Source organism: Podarcis raffonei, chromosome 10, assembly GCF_027172205.1.
Source record: "Podarcis raffonei isolate rPodRaf1 chromosome 10, rPodRaf1.pri, whole genome shotgun sequence".
NCBI classification, from domain to species: Eukaryota; Metazoa; Chordata; class Lepidosauria; order Squamata; family Lacertidae; genus Podarcis; species Podarcis raffonei.
In genome coordinates this window covers 57,126,799-57,146,149 of record NC_070611.1, presented here as the reverse complement: position 1 = coordinate 57,146,149, position 19,351 = coordinate 57,126,799, and the positions used below count along the sequence as shown (strand labels likewise).

The 19,351-nt window shown below is 43.4% G+C and overlaps 1 protein-coding gene across 3 annotated transcripts in view; it reads right to left on the bottom strand.

Annotated features, from left to right (window-relative positions):
• The window catches only part of DENND5B (DENN domain containing 5B), a 93,433-nt gene that overhangs the window by 12,809 nt on the left and 61,273 nt on the right, over positions 1 to 19,351 (bottom strand). For all 3 annotated transcript variants that reach the window (XM_053407377.1, XM_053407379.1, XM_053407378.1), the window contains 9 exons: positions 17,691 to 17,922; positions 16,331 to 16,481; positions 13,442 to 13,535; positions 9,784 to 9,915; positions 8,968 to 9,120; positions 7,523 to 7,601; positions 6,176 to 6,257; positions 3,318 to 3,446; positions 1,719 to 1,840 (listed from right to left, as the gene is read on the bottom strand). In XM_053407377.1, the coding sequence (XP_053263352.1) occupies positions 1,719 to 1,840; positions 3,318 to 3,446; positions 6,176 to 6,257; positions 7,523 to 7,601; positions 8,968 to 9,120; positions 9,784 to 9,915; positions 13,442 to 13,535; positions 16,331 to 16,481; positions 17,691 to 17,922 (1,174 nt within the window). The remainder of the gene's footprint in view (positions 1 to 1,718; positions 1,841 to 3,317; positions 3,447 to 6,175; positions 6,258 to 7,522; positions 7,602 to 8,967; positions 9,121 to 9,783; positions 9,916 to 13,441; positions 13,536 to 16,330; positions 16,482 to 17,690; positions 17,923 to 19,351) is intronic.

The window sequence follows — 19,351 nt, the reverse complement described above, 5'->3', positions numbered from 1 at the left end:
TTTGAAATGCAAACTTTGGCAGGGAGGTGGGGAAGGAGAGAGACGAGTAACTTCCACTCCTGGAGGCTGCTCAGGCTTCCCTGCAGCTGCTCTTTACATAACAAAGAAACGTGCACGTTAATTGCATTCTTGCAATCAGCATCAGTTCTGATTTGAGCTTTAGTTACTGTTCAATTTGGGGGGTGGGGTTTAAAATGCAGGGGTCTTCTTTTACAGTATTTTGGGAAAGTGCCAAGTTTTGGTAATAAATAAATAAATAAATAAATAAATAAATAAATAAATAAATAAATAAATAAATAAGTGACAAAGTTTTCTGCATGGTTATTTCCCCCTCCCACGGACAGTCAATAGGTTGTGCTTCTTACCTTGCTGATTTCAGCACAGAATTAGCTATGTATATGTTCAGCTTTTATCATGCAATAATGCAAGTAGCCGCTAGGTGTTGCTATGACTGCACAACCAAAATTAAAGAGCAAGCAAATTTAGGAATTAGCTGCTATTTTTAGAAGGTAGGGTGGATGTCAGGAGGCAAAAATTCATACTTGCTGTTCTATTTCCATAGAGCTTTGCTGTACACATTGCCATTAGTGTAAAGATGCAAGTTTGGTGCCTCCACCTCTCTGGCAAAATTGAACGAACTGTCATAAAACTGGTGCAGCTTTGAGATGTATATGGCACCTGCCCCCCCCCATGTGCCTATCAATCTATCCCGCTATCAAACCTGAACTACCTTTCAGCACATTTTTTCCTGATGCTCCAATTAGGCAGATGGGTCAAGGGACTGCCATTTAAATTTCTCACAATGCCTCAAATATAGCATCTTTCATGGGCAGGGGTTGCTAATAATACTGTCCTCCAGATAACTGTTTGAATACAAATTCCATCATCCCTGTCCACTAGCCATGCCATTGGGCCTGATGGGAGATGTGGTCTGAAAACATATGGAGTGTCACAAGTTCTCTGCCCCGATATAAGCCATAATTACAGAATTGATCACTATTATTATTATTATTATTATTATTATTATTATTATTATTATTATTAATTCAACTTATACACCGCCCTATACCTGGAGGTGTCAGGGCAGTTCACTATGTCAAAGGCAACCAATGCCTCTTTCACTTATATATTGTGTAAACATGCAGGAAAGGCAAACGACATGGGTCAAAACTTTTCATATATTTCCACGAATAATGTGGGAACAACAGTGGAAGAGGACCCTGAATGGGGATGCAAAACCTGGCTCCCTCCAGATGTTGCTGGACCACAACTCCCATCTTTCCTGACCTTTGGCCACACTGCAGTGGCGTAGCGTGGGTTGTCAGCACCCGGGGCAAGGCAAGTAATTTGCACCCCTAACCCGTGGATTTGCGCCCCCTAACCCGTGGATTTGCGCCCCCTAACCTGTGGATTTGCGCCCCCTAACCCTAACCCCCAGATGTTGCGCCCGGTGCGACCGGCCCCCCCTGCACCCCCCACGCTACGCCACTGCCACACTGGCTGTGCTGATCGGAGTTGAATTCTATCATGATCTGGAGGGGTGTGCATGCAAAGGAGGTGAACGCCTACAGTTTGTGCAAAGAGATAGCAACTTGACACCAGATGGGGAGCAGTGCTGATCGCAATAGCCATGACTTCAGGCTTTGTTAGACGACCACAGTTATTCCTTTATCACACAGCAGCAGCTCAAGCTGAGGATGAGACTCCACCCTACTCACCGATGGTGGTGAAGACACTTGTGAAGCAGAAGTAATTCACAGCATTGAGCGAGAGGAGGTGGTAGAGGAACTGTTCCCGCTCCTCTTCGCAGCGCAGAAAGGCATAACGCTTGTACAATTTCCTGCAAGTAACAGGGAAGATGTTTAGATGCCCCTGAGAACAACAGAACTATATCAGGGAAGTGCTGGATGAGGGGAAAAAACTAAAGGCAAAAGTAGATTTATTGTCCTTGCACCATCTAAACAAAACCACCTGTCTATGTTTTTTCCTTCTTCTGTTAATTCTTAGACATAATGAAAAAATGCAATAGTTCCGGTTTTTATTTCATTTCTTTAATATGCCAGCATGCAATAATTTAGGTAAGTTTTGCGAGCTTGTTAGGAAAAAAGCAAATGTTTGCACAGCCAGGGCTAAAATGGCCTTATACCAAGCTGGGCTACTGACCACTCTAAACAAAGCACTTTGAAGGATGATTCAGTTCTTGATATATGGCTTTCTCTGTCTTTCTGTTGATACTAGGTACAGTCTTATTCCTTGTAGCCACCTAACTTGTTTTCAAAAGGGCATTTAAAGTGGTGGAGTGGGGGGTTTGAATTATGTTACAACGCACAGTAGATTGTATGGAAGAAATGGTTTGTCTTTATACTTCATTAAGTGATTTTATTGATTAAACTGCATGTTGTCTAGAGAACTATTAAGGACGATGACAACAACGACCCTGATCCAAAGCCATACAGTGGTACCTCAGGTTAAGTACTTAATTCGTTCCAGAGGTCCGTACTTAACCTGAAACTGTTCTTAACCTGAAGCACCACTTTAGCTAATGGGGCCTCCTGCTGCTGCCATGCCGCCGGAGCACGATTTCTGTTCTCATCCTGAAGCAAAGTTCTTAACCCGAGGTACTATTTCTGGGTTAGCGGACTCTGTAACCTGAAGTGTATATAACCTGAAGCGTATGTAACCTGAGGTACCACTGTATGTGGCTTATATAGATATAGATATAGATATAGATATATAGATATATAGATATATAGATATATACATATATATATTGTAAAGCAGCCATTTGTTAGCCTTGTACCCACATCTGTTAAAATGCAGAGTTGTCTCCCCATAATTGGTTGCTATCCATGTCCAATGGTTCAGGGTGGTGGAGTGACCAAAACATGTTTTGTCACCGTAGTGCCCTCCAGATGTTTCAGACTACAACTCCTACTATGGCTGTGGAATTGAAGACTTGAAAATACATGGAAGACAGCGGGTTGGTCAATGTTGGGCTAGCGTTAAGCATCTAGAGCAGGTATGAGTAACCTTTGGCCCTCTGGGTATTGCTGAACTACAAGTCCCATTGTCACTGGGTATGCTTGCTGGAGCTGATGATCTAGAACAGGGACACCCAACTCCCATGAAACCATGCTACCTCAAGCACCAAAAACAGAAGCTTTCAGTACCCAGGTGAAACCAAAGAGCTCTGCAACACATTCCAAAATGCGTTTATCCAGAAGCAAGCCTATATATTGAGTTTAATGTACCCAGAATTTTTTTGCCTCAGATGAGGGCCCTAAAAAGGACTGATCCGTGACAACCACGTTGCTTACTTTGCCAGGGCTTGGTTGGAAAGAAGCTGCTTGAGGTGCTGAGACAAAAGTTTCTTTTCAAGGGACAGCCGTATCCAGGCTCGAGCTCGGCCAACATCAGTCTTAATTTCACTCATGTTCTGAATGTGCCTGAAGGAAAATGAAGAAACCCACAAGTTAAAAAGAAAGAAAGAAACGCACTTTTTATATGTTGCAGGATTTTCAGCTAAGTAACTGAGACTGGTGTGAGAAGACTTCAAGCTTGAAAGAGATACTTTCCTTCTTTTTTTGGAACCAAAGTTGGTCAATCAGAGACAGATGCAAAATGATAGTTCAGAGACTGGGCCAATTACCTTCTCCATCCCATAAACCCGTGCTAGAATGACCTGCATGTACACTTACATATTTTCATCTATGTTACTACAGATCAGGTGTTACATGCTTCCTCCCAGTTCTTAGAAAGACTTAATAGGGGAGGAGGTAGCAGACCTCTGAATGAGACTTCTTAGTTGTTGTGCAGGTACCAGGCTGCACCAAGGCCTGCTGGGAATAACATAACTATGTGAGAAGCTTTGGGTCACACAGAAGAAGAAGAGTTTGGATTTGATATCCCGCTTTATCACTACCCGAAGGAGTCTCAAAGCGGCTAACATTCTCCTTTCCCTTCCTCTCCCACAACAAACACTCTGTGAGGTGAGTGGGGCTGAGAGACTTCAGAGAAGTGTGACTAGCCCAAGGCTGGAGGAGCGGAGATGCGAACCCGGTTCCCCAGATTACGAGTCTACTGCTCTAACCACTACACCACACTGGCTATACATTAGGAGGCTACACACCATGGCTGCTCCCTCTGCCATCACTACCCCAGTTCCAGAAGGGATAAATGCTGGCATGGGTAGGAGTTGTGTTGTTGTTGTTGCTGCAGCAGCAGCTGAGCTGCAACAGTTAAGAAGAGAAGGCTGCTTATATCACATGCCAGAACTGCAATACGCTACAATATATTTGCACAGCCCCAAACACTGCATTGCTTCCTGCAGCTTTTCAAAAACAAAGTGCCTGCCAGGATTTGCTCCGCATACATCCCTGACCTCAGTTAATAGTTTTGCCTGGGATGACACAAATTTATTGTGGTTCCCAACTCCTCACACAATTAAGACCTAAAGCGAGCCCTTGAAACTCGGGCAGGCTGTTTCAAAGCAGTGAGATAATCCCCTACAGCTCCCTTTGTCCTTTGTTAACAACTCCCACAGCCTCCCCCCCTTCCTTGAGCAGTGACTCACTGCAACCATCCAAATAACTACAAAAGAGCCTTGCTTCTGGCGCTCCCAACACTTGCTGCAAAGCAGCCCCCTCATTTTTTTGGCTCAGTCTCTGACAGGCAGCTCTTAGCCTTCCCAGCACAACACAACTGGGCATGTGATCAGAAGTCCTTGAGAAATGCGATGCACACACATTATTCACCCGCATCGTGCTGAAACATTCAGCTTAGCTATTTAAAGCCTTCTGATAGGGGACTATATCAAAGCGGTTGCCTCCCTGTTCCCATCTTTGATCATGAGCTCCATTTAAAAGTACCAAAACACTACAGGCAGATAAATAATTTCCCTAACCTTGCCAAAGAAAATGGAGGTGGACATTGACGGCTGTTTCCACTCAGACCCAAAGGGTGGAAACTTTGCTCCCAGCATGCTCTCCTCTGCATGCAAAGATATGCTCAGGGAAGCAGATTAGACACAACAGATGATAACACAAAACTGAAACGTATTACAGCCACCTTATGCTCTGGGGCTGATGGTAACATTCAGACTCTTGGCAAGGATACTTTAAATATTCAGTACAAAGACACAATGGGTTATCCCAGCAAAGTCATTCTGTTAGCTCAAGGACTTCTGTTTTCAAAGAGGACATTTCTTTTTCTGAAAGACTGAGTAGTTCTGGTGTGGGAGGGAGACTATTTATCTGGAATGGACTGAGATAAGGAGAACGAGATGGGGCTCTCCTTTTAAACCCTAGGAGTAGACTAGGTTGAGCAATGTCTTCTGTCACTCCCAGGCCCTAGCCACAGAAGCCCAAGAATGGATTCTGGTTGGCTTCCTAGAGACCAGTCCTACCCTTGCTCTCCTGCCCAGCTGGTTGTAGGACGCGGGTGGCACTGTGGTCTAAACCACTGAGCCTCTTGGGCTTGCCGATCGGAAGGTCGGCAGTTCAAATCCCCGCAATGGGGTGAGCTCCCGTTGCTCTGTCCCAGCTCCTGCCAACCTAGCAGTTCAAAAGCATGCCAGTGCAAGTAGATAAATAGGTACTGCTGTGGCAGGAAGGTAAACGGTGTTTCCGTGCGCTCTGGTTTATGTCACGGTGTTCCGTTGCACCAAAAGCGGTTTAGTCATCCTGGCCACATGACCCGGAAAGCTGTCTGTGGACAAACGCGAGATGAGCGCCGCAACCCCATAGGCGCCTTTGACGGGACTTAACCGTCCAGGGGTACCTTTTTTTAAAACCTAGCATGCACAAATACCCCACGGTCACAGAAAAGGGTGCCTGCTGCCCCCACCTCACATGGAACCACAGTTTGGCTTCCCCAGCAAGTGAAGGAATTGGGATTTGTTGAGTGAACTTCATGGATGAGTGGGGATCAGAACCTATATCCCCTGGGCCTAATCTAACACTACACCATACTGACATATCACATCACATCCCTGAAGCTGTGCGGGAAAAGATTCCTCTCCCTGACTCATTCTTTCCATGCTCCAAGTATTGCAAAAAACAGCAACCCCAAGGCAAAATATATTTGATGGCCATAGAGCTGTAATATGCATCAGGATTCAGTTTTAGGCTGTGGTATCAACATTTTAAGCCAACATTTTACATATTGAATCTCATACCTCATATCACTGATAAGCGAGACTCTCAGAGTAGGTAACATAAGCCCTGTGTCAGACTTCCTTCGTTCTGGCCCTACGGCAACTGTGGAGTGGGGGGGGGGGGAGGAAAGCTGCATTAATTTGTTAGCGACACATTATCAGGAAGCTGCAGAAATAATCCTAAGCCTCTTTCAGAACTCCACCAGGAGCAGAAGGATGTCATGCAAAGACATTTCTACATGTCTGCCACAGTTTTACATCATGGCAGCTTACTGGTTACTTTTCCCTTTAGTTAATCCAGAGCTGGACTCTGTAGATTTAAGAAGAATCAGAAAAAAATGCTTCCACTTTTACAATTGTAAAAGCTACACAAGCCTGTCCGTGCAAACGTCATTGTTGTGTGTTTTTTTACACATGAGAAATGCAAATGATAAAGTGTTTGGAATTATGCAAGTTATTACCATCATGTAAAAGGCATATTATGCCCAATTGTGTAGTCTAATTTCAGTGCCTACTCTTCAGCCTTTTCATTATCATGAACAACACACAGATCCCTCCCTAACAGTCTGGCTAGCTCCAAGCATTAAATAGCTACACATCACAAAATTTTATATATTAGAAGCAGAAATATGTCATTGAAGTTTTACAGGCTAGAGCTGGAGTAAAGGGAACACTCTACTTCTCATTCCAATCCTTCCTCCTTAGGTCTTTTTTTTTTTATCATCGCCTCCCATCCCGCAACCCCTTCTCTCCTCCACTCTTATCCCCCTCCAATTTGCCATCTTTCCATGCTATTGTCCCTCTCCCAGCCAATATGGACAACTCCTTCCCATCTTCCTGGTGGGGGAGAGAGGAAGAGCATCAAGGATGGAAGAGACTAGAGAAGGAATGTGTGGCCTTCCAAGAGGTTCTTAGGACTCCCAACTTTCATCAGCACCAGCCAGTGTGGACAGTCTGTGTTTGTCAACTGATTCCAGCTGTACCAGAAGCAAAAACTCATCTTCAAAATTGTGGGAACAAACAGCCTATTTAAATGCCATTAAATACTTCAGAACAAGTTAACATTCTCATATAAGCTTGCTGTGGGTATACAAGACCACCCAACCCACAAACAATAACGCAACTGCTTCTGTAATATTTTACTGATAAGGGCAACTCAGCAGTTTTTGATCCAAAGGATCAAGTCCTAGAAGAAATTACTGCAAAACACACCAAGACAAAATCTCTGCAGGTGCTTAGCAAATTTTAGGAGTACATTTATTTCTCTTCCTTCTTTGGCCATCACCCGTAGTTGAGTTAAAATTTCCTTTATAAGGTTCAGCTATTGATGCTGCAGAAAACCACTTGACCAAAGTATTCTGTACTCACTTGGGGATTCTGCAAGCTGCTCCTGTTTCTCTTCCCTCTCCTGGTACTGAATTAAATGGGACCACAATGCAGATTTCCCCTTAAAAACAAAACAGATTTTTAGAAACCATTTGCAGCTTTTTCCTGCTGCACAGTGCAGATATACCTAAATCAGTTTTATGGTGTCACTTTTATATTTCCCTGCAGAGCAAAACACTGCATTTTAGTCTGAGAGGCAGGTTAGGTTTAAAGAGAGTGGCTTCCCCCAGGGCCACCTGATAAGCTTCACAGCAGAAGTTTGAACCTGAGAGTCTTGTATCAGAGTCCAACAGTTTTACTGCTACACCACAATGGCTCTTGCCACGCAGCAAGTGAAACTATGAATGGAAGAACTACGCAGGCCACGCTCTGAATTGCACCTTTCTATCCTGTAGATTTACATGGGGCTTGGAGCCCTGCATATCTGGACTCCAGCATCAGAACCAATCACCACCATGGCATTCAGCTAACCTATAACACTTTGACTGATTAACTAGACTGATTATGATTCTATATGTATGGATCTAGTAGAGATTCCTGCATTGTAGGGGGTTGGACTAGATGACTCTCAGGGTCCTTTCCAACTCTACAGTTCTATGGTTCTAGGTACTTCAACCCATTCATCCAATCCACAAAGTTAGAGCTGCATGTGTAAGTACTTATATTCCTTATATTGCATCACAAACTCACCGATACCCATGCTACAAAGGTGCAAGGGCTGCTTTGATCATGATGCTTTTCCTAAAGAGTGCACTCCCATGTAACAAAAAGCCCCAAGCCCATACCAATTAAGAAACATAGCTCTCGGTGGGTAAGCGCATTTTGCATAAAAAGAGATTCTATGTTCAGCTCTCAGTATCTGCATTTAAAATGACCTTAGGTAGCAGGGGCTGGGAAAGGCATCTACCTGAAACCTTGGCAAATAAATAAAATGCCTGAATTCCATTAGATACTAAAGACCAAAATGTTTTAATAAGCTTGCTGGGGGTATAAAAACAGCACTAGCACTAACAAACACCTTACAGCTGCCTCCAAAGATGTAATATTTTATTGATAGGTGCAGGTCAACCATTTCCGATCGAGAGGATTAAATATACTGTCAATCTGAGAAGACAATATGGACCTAGATGGACCAGTGGTCTGACTCAGGATTCAAGACTCCTTTACTGAGATGGTTCCATGCAACAACATACATGGTTTCATCCAGTCATGAGGTATCAGGGCTAAAGCAGGTAACTGCTTGAGGCACCAGCAACCCACTGACAGAGCAGACAAGAGTCCTGGGCTAGGTGAATCAATTGTCTAGCAGTGTAAGGCAAACATCATACGCTCCCAGAAGCACTCTAAGATGAGTGACAGCTTAGTCCTAAAAGGGGGTATGAAATAGTATAGCGGCTGAGGGTCTTTGTGTCTTCCAAGACACTGACCTGTTTGACCAGTAGCCCATGACTCCAAATTCTTTCCAGCAAGTCACAAAGGCTAGCGATGAGCGTATTCTCTTCCAGACCCGTAATGTTGGCCTCTCCATGTCCAAGCTCAACAGCTTCATGGCCCATCTTCTCTACCAGCATACGTTTAGTCTGCAAACAAGCAAGGGATTTACAAGCATCATTACGCAAAGCAAGGAAACTCAGAACAGTAGCCCAAGGAATCCATTGAGCTGATTTTTATGCTGATTTTAATTGCTGTCTGTTGCTTTATTGCCTTTCTTCCTGTGATCTATTTTCAGGTTTTGCAAGTGGCCCAAATTTGGCAAAAGGTGCTTTAGAATCATCTTAGTAAACAAAAGGCAGCGAAAGAGCAACTGGATAATCTATCATGCTTTGCTTTAATTTCTAGTGATGTGAACCTCACTGAGGCTGGTTGAATCGTTATGTGAAATAAGCTACAAAGCAGGACTCCCTCTTAGTATGTGCAGAACCAGTGAGATGATCAGATTTGTAGACTCTCCCAAGGGATAATCCTCTGCTGTCTAACACAAGAGGGGAAAATACTAGTCCTCTACATGCAAACCACTTCCTATCCCATTCATAGTAAGTAAACCATAAAAAACAGCCATATTCCAACACATTTTGACAGGAAACTATAGTACACTCGCAAGAATTTGGGCATTCTTTTAGGGCAATGCTGCCACTCCACAGTGAAGGGTTTGAATGAGGGGAGTGGAACCACGCCTCGCAACACAGATGTCTTTGTTTCAGCAAACCACATTTTTACCACACACACACGCTCAAAATACTTACCTTCATTCGACATTCTTTGAGTAAACCTTCTACGAATTTCCAGTTTGTTTGAGCAATGACAGCAGGAGAAAGATCGGAGAGTTTGGGCTGCCTCAGATTTTTCCCCAAGGTCCTTGCTTCTTGCATGTACTTCTAATCCAATGATAATTAAAAAACAACTAGAATGAACACCAAAAACACAGCACAAACACCTCTGCCCTCCTTAATCGACAAAGTAACTCTGCACTAAAAATAAAACAAAAAATAATATGTGGGGCCAAGGTCATCCCCCCCACCCCCTCAAACGTCAAGAAGGTGGAAGTGAGAGGTCAGAGACGTGGAAATAATACCTGCACAAACAGTAAATTTTGTGTAGATGGTTTTCAGTAGGCATCAGCCTTATAAATACACAGGTAGGGAGAGAAAGATAGCCTGCAGTTGAACTGCATGGGCTGTCAAACTGGCTACACAGCTCACATCTGTTTTCTGCCTGTTAGTGGAGTCGAATGCAACAGACTACCAAATATATTTTGGTGCCTGAGGCAGAAAGCCCACATCTTCACACACACAAGATATCCTAGATATTACTGCTGTTCAACTGTACCCCCAGATCTGCTAAAATGCACTGCTTCAGCCTGATGAAATGCAGGGCTGGCCATACTGAGGGGTGGGAGAGATGCACCCTCATATTCTTGCGACACATCTGACACCCCGATAATTGGAGGATGAAAGGGGAAGCACAGTAAGGCTTCTGCCTGAATCCTTTTGCGGGAAAGGGATTTGCGATCCTCTCCACACTTCTACCTTGCACCTATGACATTGGAGCAGGCATCCCCAAACTCGGCCCTCCAGCTGTTTTGGGACTACAATTCCCATCATCCCTGACCACTGTTAGCTAGGGGTGATGGGAGTTGTAGTCCCAAAACATCTGGAGGGCTGAGTTTGGGGATGCCTGCGTTGGAGGCACAAAGAAGAAGAGCAGGATGGCTTTGAAAAAGCTCTTGATGATCCTCTGCCCCTCTTCATTTGCACCCCTGATGGCAGAGATGCAAAGGAGAAAGGCAAAGAGAGAAGATCAGAATGCTCACAAGCCTGAGCAAGGTTCTGCAACAACCATTTTAAGTATTTATTTTTTTCAAAATAAAGTGACTGTGCAAGGATCAAACAGCAACTGCTTTGGAAAAATAACAGTGGAGAGAACGTAGCGACAAGCTAGAGAAAAGGGTGAGGATTAGGACGAGGAAAGGTGGTAGTCATCTTTCAAAGTGTGGTTCCATTCAGATAAGTAGCAGAAAATGACCACCTATATGGCCTTGGTCTTTGCAAGCCACCTTGACAATATTAATATGGGAATCAGGATTTTTAGATGTAACAAAAAGAACTAGCTCTGCATTTGCCAGGACCCGACTGGCCATGCATCTCAATTTTTTTGCCTGCCCAACAAACTGTTCTGGAAAATGAGAGGCTGAACTTGAACATCTTTCTTAGGCCTCCTGTTGTAAAACCAACACAAGTCAGGGCCCTGTAGCACTGCGAGAATCATCTGCCTGAACAGAACCACACTTTATGGACTGCTATAGAGGGGTGCACAGAATTCTACCCAAAAAAGCAGCGGTTAGCGTGAGAAGGAAAGCAGCTCTGGGCAAAATTAAATAAAACATACCAGACAACATTCAGAGAATGATTTTTTAGGTGGCCGTGCAGGAGGAGGTGGGCCCTGATCCCACTCCCAGAATGCCAGTGAGTTCTGACGGATCAAGAACTCCTCCAAAGGCTAAGAGGAAGGTGGATGTAACGAATGGCAGAAGCAGCAGATGGAGAAAAAGGAGGCGGCAGAACATGCATGCATAAGAGTCAAAGCAAAAACAGAAAGAAAGAGTAAATACAGTAAAGGGATGAAGAAATCAAAAAGCATGGAAGCAATTCATATAAAACGTCACAAGGAAATGCTTCTGAGCCATCACATTCGATAGCATCAACACTCACAAATAACACATTCCTTTTGTTTCAGCAGAATAAGCTTTCACATTTGGGTATGTATAAAATGCAGGGTTTCTTGCCCTCCCTAAAACTGCACTCACTGTACTGGATGCAGAATTCAGCAATGTTGCAAGGACCAAATGGCCTTAAGAATAAAAAGGTAACTAAAAAGAAAGAAGCACAGTGACTTTGGTCCTCGCGAAAACCCTGTGTTGTTCCTGCTTGTTTCAAATGGGCAAAAAAAGATAAATAGGAATAAGACAAAGACGTATGGTGTTTTAACAAGCCACGCAGGAATCCCTAACCTTCAGGTGCAGCTATAAATCTGGCACGCTCCCATTTAAAAGGCTAAGCAGCATGCCACTCGCACACAAGTTGCTGGGATGAAACCAAAGCAAAACGTGCTTGTTTTGCTCAAGCACTTAATCTCCAGGAAAGATTTATTTGTAAGTCAACTGCTAAGTATAAGGCAGAAAAGAACTGCAATCTGGGGCTCTGAGGCCAGAGCCACTCATTGCGGGCAACCTTGGCCTGCTACGTCTCACCCACAACTTGCAGGAAGATTTCTCCTACACTGTCATGTCACCAGGCTGTGTGTTTCCACACCACCACCAGCCAATGATGCGGAACATGGTTGGGGAAAAACACACACAGCTGCAATATCACAATCAGTACACATAATGCAGTTTGACACTTTTGATGGTACCCCCACTTTGCCCATAACTCACTTCCACCCCGATATAGAGTTCTACGTGTTTATAACTCTGCACAGAAAGGGAGTGCCCTTTTATGTCAAGCATTCCTCCTGTCTACAGAATTGGATGTGGAATCAGAAGCTCATCATGCACAGCTCAAAAGGAGAGACCCCTCAAGGTCCCGTAAGACTGCCTTGCATGCCCAAGGACAACTTACCCAAGGACTGTTATCGATGAGAAGAAGACTTCCATGCGTTTATGGGGCTCTGCCAACTAGAGGCAGCTTGAGGAGCCTTATATGCACACGGGGCCCTCAGTACAACTAGAGGCCATAATTAAGTTGATGGAAGCTTAGCATTCATTTAAATGCATAATTCAGGAGTTGCTTTGATGTTCAGCACACTGGACAAGCGGATCAGAGGGGGTCTGTAATCCTTTCTGAAAACTGAGCCTTTTGTTAAATTGAATGGATTTAGCGATCTTATGGGATAAGGGAGGACATTAAAGCAAGTTCCTCCTGGGAATTAAATCCCTATCATCTCCCATTCCCAGAAGCATTCCTTCTTCTTCCCTGAAGCCATACTGATGCACTTTGGAAGAGCAAGGGAGTGCAACCATAGAAAGAGGCTAACAATTATCTCAAAATACAACCGACTGAGAGCAATGATTTCTGATTTGAGAGAACAGACCCTTGGGGAAGCAAGAAAGGAAGCCAGTCTACATGTTAGGCTTGCAGGGAGAGGACAATTCTTTCTAGATAGAGATGGTTGGAAGATGGGATCTCAGCTTTTGAAGTGAACCTCCACTAAGGAGGCCCTGTAATTCTTTTTTCCAGGAACCTGGACCCTGTTATCTGCTCCTATCCCAGGTTTTTTTCTTTTTTGTGGGGAGAGGTACATGCTTTATGCGGAGGTCTTGCTCTTAAGTTTTGACAAAGCTAATGCAGCCAAACCCTAAATGGATAACAAGTATTGGGTGTCTCTGGTATTAACCACAGCACTTACCTCTCGTAAGTCATTGTCCAAACCAATGTGTTCTGAATGTTGCCGGAGGCGATCTTTCCTGCGCTGTGCTGTAGCGCTTCGACTCACCCACCGACTGAGGTTATAAGAAAGAAAGAAAGAAAGAAAGAAAGAAAGAAAGAAAGAAAGAAAGAAAGAAAGAGTTGTAAGAAACCATTACATGCCAATTCTGGAGGGGTAAAAGGTTAGCACAGGTACTAGCTCAAGAGCAGACACATTGAATGTAATGGACATGATTAACTTAGACCCATTTATTTTTTAATATTCTAATACAAGCCTCATGACTCCAAAAGGGTCCATTACAAACTAGAGCAAGGGTCAGCAAACTTTTTCAGCAGGGGGCTGGTCCACTGTCCCTCAGACCTTGTTGGGGGGGCAGACTATATTTTGGAGAGGAAATGAATGAATTCCTATGCCCCACAAATAACCCAGAGATGCATTTTAAATAAAAGGACACATTCTACTCATGTAAAAACATGCTGATTCCCGGACCGTCCGCAGGCCGGATCCGGCCCCCGGGCCTTAGGTTGCGAACCCATGAACTAGACAGATGGTGACAGAGAGAAAATGAAGAGAAGAGAGGATGCCATGGAGACATTCCAAGTTACTCTTCACTGGCTTGGTCAGAGGTTGCCAATGTGGCATTTACAAATGTTTGTGTGCCCAACCAGAGTCTCCTATGATGGCCATGGAAAGTCTCACTAAATAGCCTCTCAAAAATCCACAGCACATGGGAGACTCTTTGGGCTTCCTGCTCAGTTTCTCTTTGCACTGACTCAGCCTCTCCTACCCTGAACACGCCCACTTGTTCATGCCCACATTTTGCTGGATGCCAGCATTGGACGCCCCCACTCTCATCTGTTTCTGAACAATTAAATGAATTCCAACTGGAAGAGACTTCCACAGGCCATCTAGGTGGGAAAGGGTTTGTCTTAGGTATTCCCCTGTCCAGCTGCAGGAGAATACCTACCGTAAGCTCACAGACCCACCAGGCCACACTGGATCTCAGCTCTTCTAAGGGCCTTCTTAGAGAATGTCTACATTTAAACACATTTACAAAGGCCAAAGTCAGCTGAGATCATAAGTGTTACAAATACTAGTGCTCTGACGTTGTTATAGATGCCTGGTAAGGAGAAACAAGTTTTCTTCCAGGGCAGCAAGTCAATACTACCAAATCTTCATACTGGAATGTGCCCCTTACTGGTTTCCTTAAAAGAAAAAGAGGGCAGGAACTTCTCCCTGCATTAACTCCCCCTTCCCCACGCTTTCCTACACTGGAATGAATACACCCAAACATCACACTCTTCATTAAATCCAAGTCCAAGGCAGGATACAATATAATAAACAAGAGGCATAAAACATAATGGGTGGAATTCAATTAGGTTTTTCTCAGAGCAGACCACTGAAATTAATGAACATGACTAAGTTAGGTCCATTATGTTGAGGGTCTACTCAACATAAAACCTGGTTGAATACCACCTAATAAAACCATGCTATATAAAAATACTAATATAACCTCAATACAACAAATCAGTCAGGGCATTTTCATCAGTAATAATTCAGCAAAAGGCCTGGGCAAACAAGCATGTTTTTAACTGGTGCTGAGGCCCAACAGGATCAGTGCCCATTAAACCTGCAAGGGAAGGGTACTCCACAATTGGGGTGCCAGTATCAAAATCATTTTCCCTCATGTACAGTATAGAGGACACTGCTAAAGATAAAAATCCAGGGTTTTTTACTCCATCTGCAAAAACGTTCAGAGATGTAAATGGCTCTTGTGCTCATTTTGCTGGTTGCTCTACCAAACCAATACATGTGATGCATTATGCTCCTTTGTAAGTAATTACAAAGAATTACAGGATAATCAGTGGAGATTAGTGTATTAGAGAGCTTATTTAATTACTTTGATTTCACAGCATACGTGTTCCGATTCCCTCTAAGTTAACCTGCAGTTTAAAATCAATCAAAGAAAACCCAATGAAGATGTCTGCTCCTGCTTGATTATAACTCCTTTTGTTACCAGAAAAAGAGAATCTGGAGACTCTGATTGGAACTTGAAAAATCAACATTTTGTAACAGGTTAAGTGCTTATAGTTCAGCTCCAAATACAAAGCTTGTAACTGGCAAGAACAAAATACAATGTCCAGGGGATAACAGGAAGCGTCAGTGCAGATGATAAAGTACTGGAATAATATAGCCTTGTAAATAAGCCCATAGCAACTAGCATGTAAATTGTAATTTTTTTTCTAGTGTGCTAAGATGCTATAAAAGCTTGTGTTTCCACAGAGGAAGAGAAGCCCCATACCTGAACTTTGTCCCTCTTCTGCTAGCCTACTTGGTTAAAAGGCAGTTTTTACAGCTAGCCTGCATTTCCATTCAGGCTGCGGCTGGAGGAGTTTCTCTTCCACTGCAGCCAGTCTACTCACTCACCCACATAGAACTTAGCTACATGAAATCTCTGGTCACCTGTAGCTAACCAGTGTGTTTAACACAAGGCTTCTGCAATATATCCTCAAAGTGATTTGGCACAGGCTGCAGCACCTGAAGCTACTGGATACTCTTCACGGGAAAGCCTCATAGAAGGTACGCTACGCAGTGATGGCCAAACTTGGCCCTCCAGCTGTTTTGGCACTACAACTCCCATCATCCCTAGCTAACAGGACCAGTGGTCAGGGATGATGGGAATTGTAGGCCCAAAACAGCTGGAGTAATGCTGCCAAAGGGAAGGGACAAGCTCATATCTAGGTATCGCTGGGGGTTTTTTCAGCGACTGAGGGAAGGGAATCCTAAAGTGGCAAAGCAGCCTAGAGACTGCACTGAAAGAACTATTCCCATGCATTCCAAGGGGTTATTACGGCTGCAAAAGCTTACTTGTTGTTGGTAGGCCCAGCTGCCAGCACGTCTGACTGAAGCTTAGGGAAGAAGCCCTGTTCATATTTGCCTTGGCCTATCTTCATATCAAGCAAATGAGGATGGATTGCAGTGTGATCAATCTTCGTCAGCCGCTGTTCAATGGCCTGAGCTGAAAATAGCAATTAACACACAAACAATTTCTTTTTTAGTTAACTGAAACCAAGGAACTTTTCTTCCACAGGCAGGATCTATCTCTGGAGCCAGCACACCTGAGGTAAGTTGTGGTCAGTCTATATAGGTGAGGCAAGAACCATAGCTGTCAACTTTCCCCTTTTTTAAGGGAAATTCCCTTATTCCGAATAGGATTCCTTGCAAGTAAAGGGAAAAGTTGACAGCTATGACAAGAACAGAGGCCATTAGTAGACAGGACCATGCTTACTATTAGGGACTCATAAAAAATATGTTCACCGACAGCATATCGCTTGAGTCATCATTGCTAAATGGGAATGAGGGAAGCTGCTTCTCAAATGTGGGCTGAAATATCAGTATGTCCATATTCAAAACCAACTCTGTTCCTTGGTGAAAAACTGGAGCAAAACGCTGGAGGTGAAGGAACACAAGATTCCATGCCTGTGTGTTAGTCAAACACTGGGTGTTGGATTCAGATCTGTGGGGTTAAGAGATCAGAAGGAAACTTGATACTACTATCAACTTGAAGCGCATGAGGTTCTGGTGCCACCATATCAACCGAAACTAGCCTCCGAAGAAAAAGCAGACCTGAAAATTTAAAATGGTTTCAAACACAAATTAAACTTTTTTGTTTGGCTATTTAAATCCCAGTGTTTCATTTCTAAAGATAAAAGAAAACGGAAAAACAACACAGTTTGACAGATCATATCTAGCCAGCTGCAACAAATACCTTCAGTGACACCAGCATAGCTTTCACAGGTAAAAAGGAATTGCACAGCTAAATCCCTCCATGGGGACTTTTACATTCTAAATGGATCCAGTCAACATTTTTTATTTTAGAAGGTTTTAGGGGGTGGGCTGGCAAGTTAGATTTTTAATTCCGATTCTCCTGCTGGTTTCCATGAACTCTCAGATTGTACTAACCCAATTTAATGCTTTATTTTTCTTGAGGTGTTTTGCATTGCTCCTTTTTGTTTTACTGCACTGTAAGGTGCCTCAAAGGTGGTGAAAGGGACTCAAAGGAGGGATATAAATTAAAGCAAATTAATATCATAAACTAAATCAAATAGGGTAAAATACAACTTCTGAGTAGCTGGTCTTTCTTTCTTTCTCTCTTTCTCTCTCTCTCTCTCTCTCTCTCTCTCTCTTTTGAAGCTTGTACACTGACAACTGATAGACCTGTACATACCTGCTTCTTTCAGTGTGTTGCACTTCTGATATGTAGACGTTCTTAGTGAAGGAACCCGGACATTATACAGCCTTATCTTCTCAATTCGGGAATCAAACACTCGCAAAAATGGGTCTTTTTCTTCCCAATGGGACATAATTTTATTGTCGATGAATGTTGCAAACATTTGAGTTTCAATGAAGTGTGAGAGGAATGGGAGGTAAGGCTCAGGTTGGTCAGAGAGAAACGAAGCCTAGAGTTGAGGGAACCCAAAATAAAAAGTTACACCTTGCAGTATACTTGTTTTCCATTTCAGTAATTGTCCAATTATGTCCCAAGCATACTTTCACAGGGAGCATGCATAGCCCAATAGCAAACAGTGACCTAGTTGGCATGTCACACTAAACCAAATTGAAAAGAAACTATGGTTTAATGCCAATGAGCTCAGGCAGTTCTGTAGCACTCCTTCCCTGCTCAAGCTGCACTATGAATGAAACAGCCTACAGTCTGGCGTACAACGTCATCCAAACCCAGACTTGTGGTTTGTTTCCTCCCATAAAGCTACAAGCAGAAACAAAGATCTGTTCTCGTCTTAATACTCAAGATTCTTTGGAGGAAACAATTCATAAGCCCAAGTTCAGAGGACACAAGCCAGACCATGGTCTGTTCATCTTAAGTGCAGCAGCCAGAACAGGAGAGGGAGGAGCATCATGGGAACTTGTTCACATTTAACCATAGTTAGTTTTAAACTATGGTTTAATGTGACATGACAAACAGTGTCAGAGATAAGAAAATAAAAAACATCATTGCACCAAGATCTCCAGTCCAAAATGTCTCACCAGTCTAGAGTTCCTATTTGCTACTTTTTATTCTTATTACACAGAATGGTTACCATAGTTGGCTGAGAGGCACTTTTTTCAGGGCAGATACTCAGGGCCAAATATCTCACCCATGGAAACGATACCTTTGACTTGGTCACAAAGACTACTCCATAAATATATATATTTTTGAACAAAGGAAGGACGCCTTTGCCATTACTGGCAATAAAGAAATCCCACAAGATTCTGATAAATTTTCCACACCAAATCTATGGTTCAAAAAGGAGAAGAATCCATGTCAGCATCATTTTGGATCAATCTGAGAAGTTATTTCATCAGCTGCTTCCTCAAGTACTCCTCCTCTTACTCAACATGCAATTGAAGTATTTTCTAGTAAGAAAAATAAACCAGTCACCTAACAAGGCCTAGACAAAACCAGGCTGCATCTAAATCATGGGTGAGGGGACCTGCTTTACCTCAGCTCCCATCACTCCTGACAACTGGCCATGTGGGAGTGGGTGGGAGTCTGGATGTTAACAGAGCCCAACAACATCTGCAAAGCCATAGGTTCCTCACTCCTGACCTAAATAACAGCCATCCCCATTTACACTTGCTAAGCAATTTGTGGTGCCAAAATTCGAAAAGAGCTTTTGCTCTTTGAATGGGAAGAGAATCTAAATACATAATATAACGATCGACATGAAGCTGCCTTAATGCCAAACCGTTTGGCTGATCTAACTCAGTATTCTCTTTAAAGGATTGGGGATCCTTTAAACCAGAGATAGGGGACTGAACTTAGGACGCTGCAAATGAGATCATGTGCTGTACCACTGAGCACCGAGCCTTCAAAAGGCAAGGCAACTG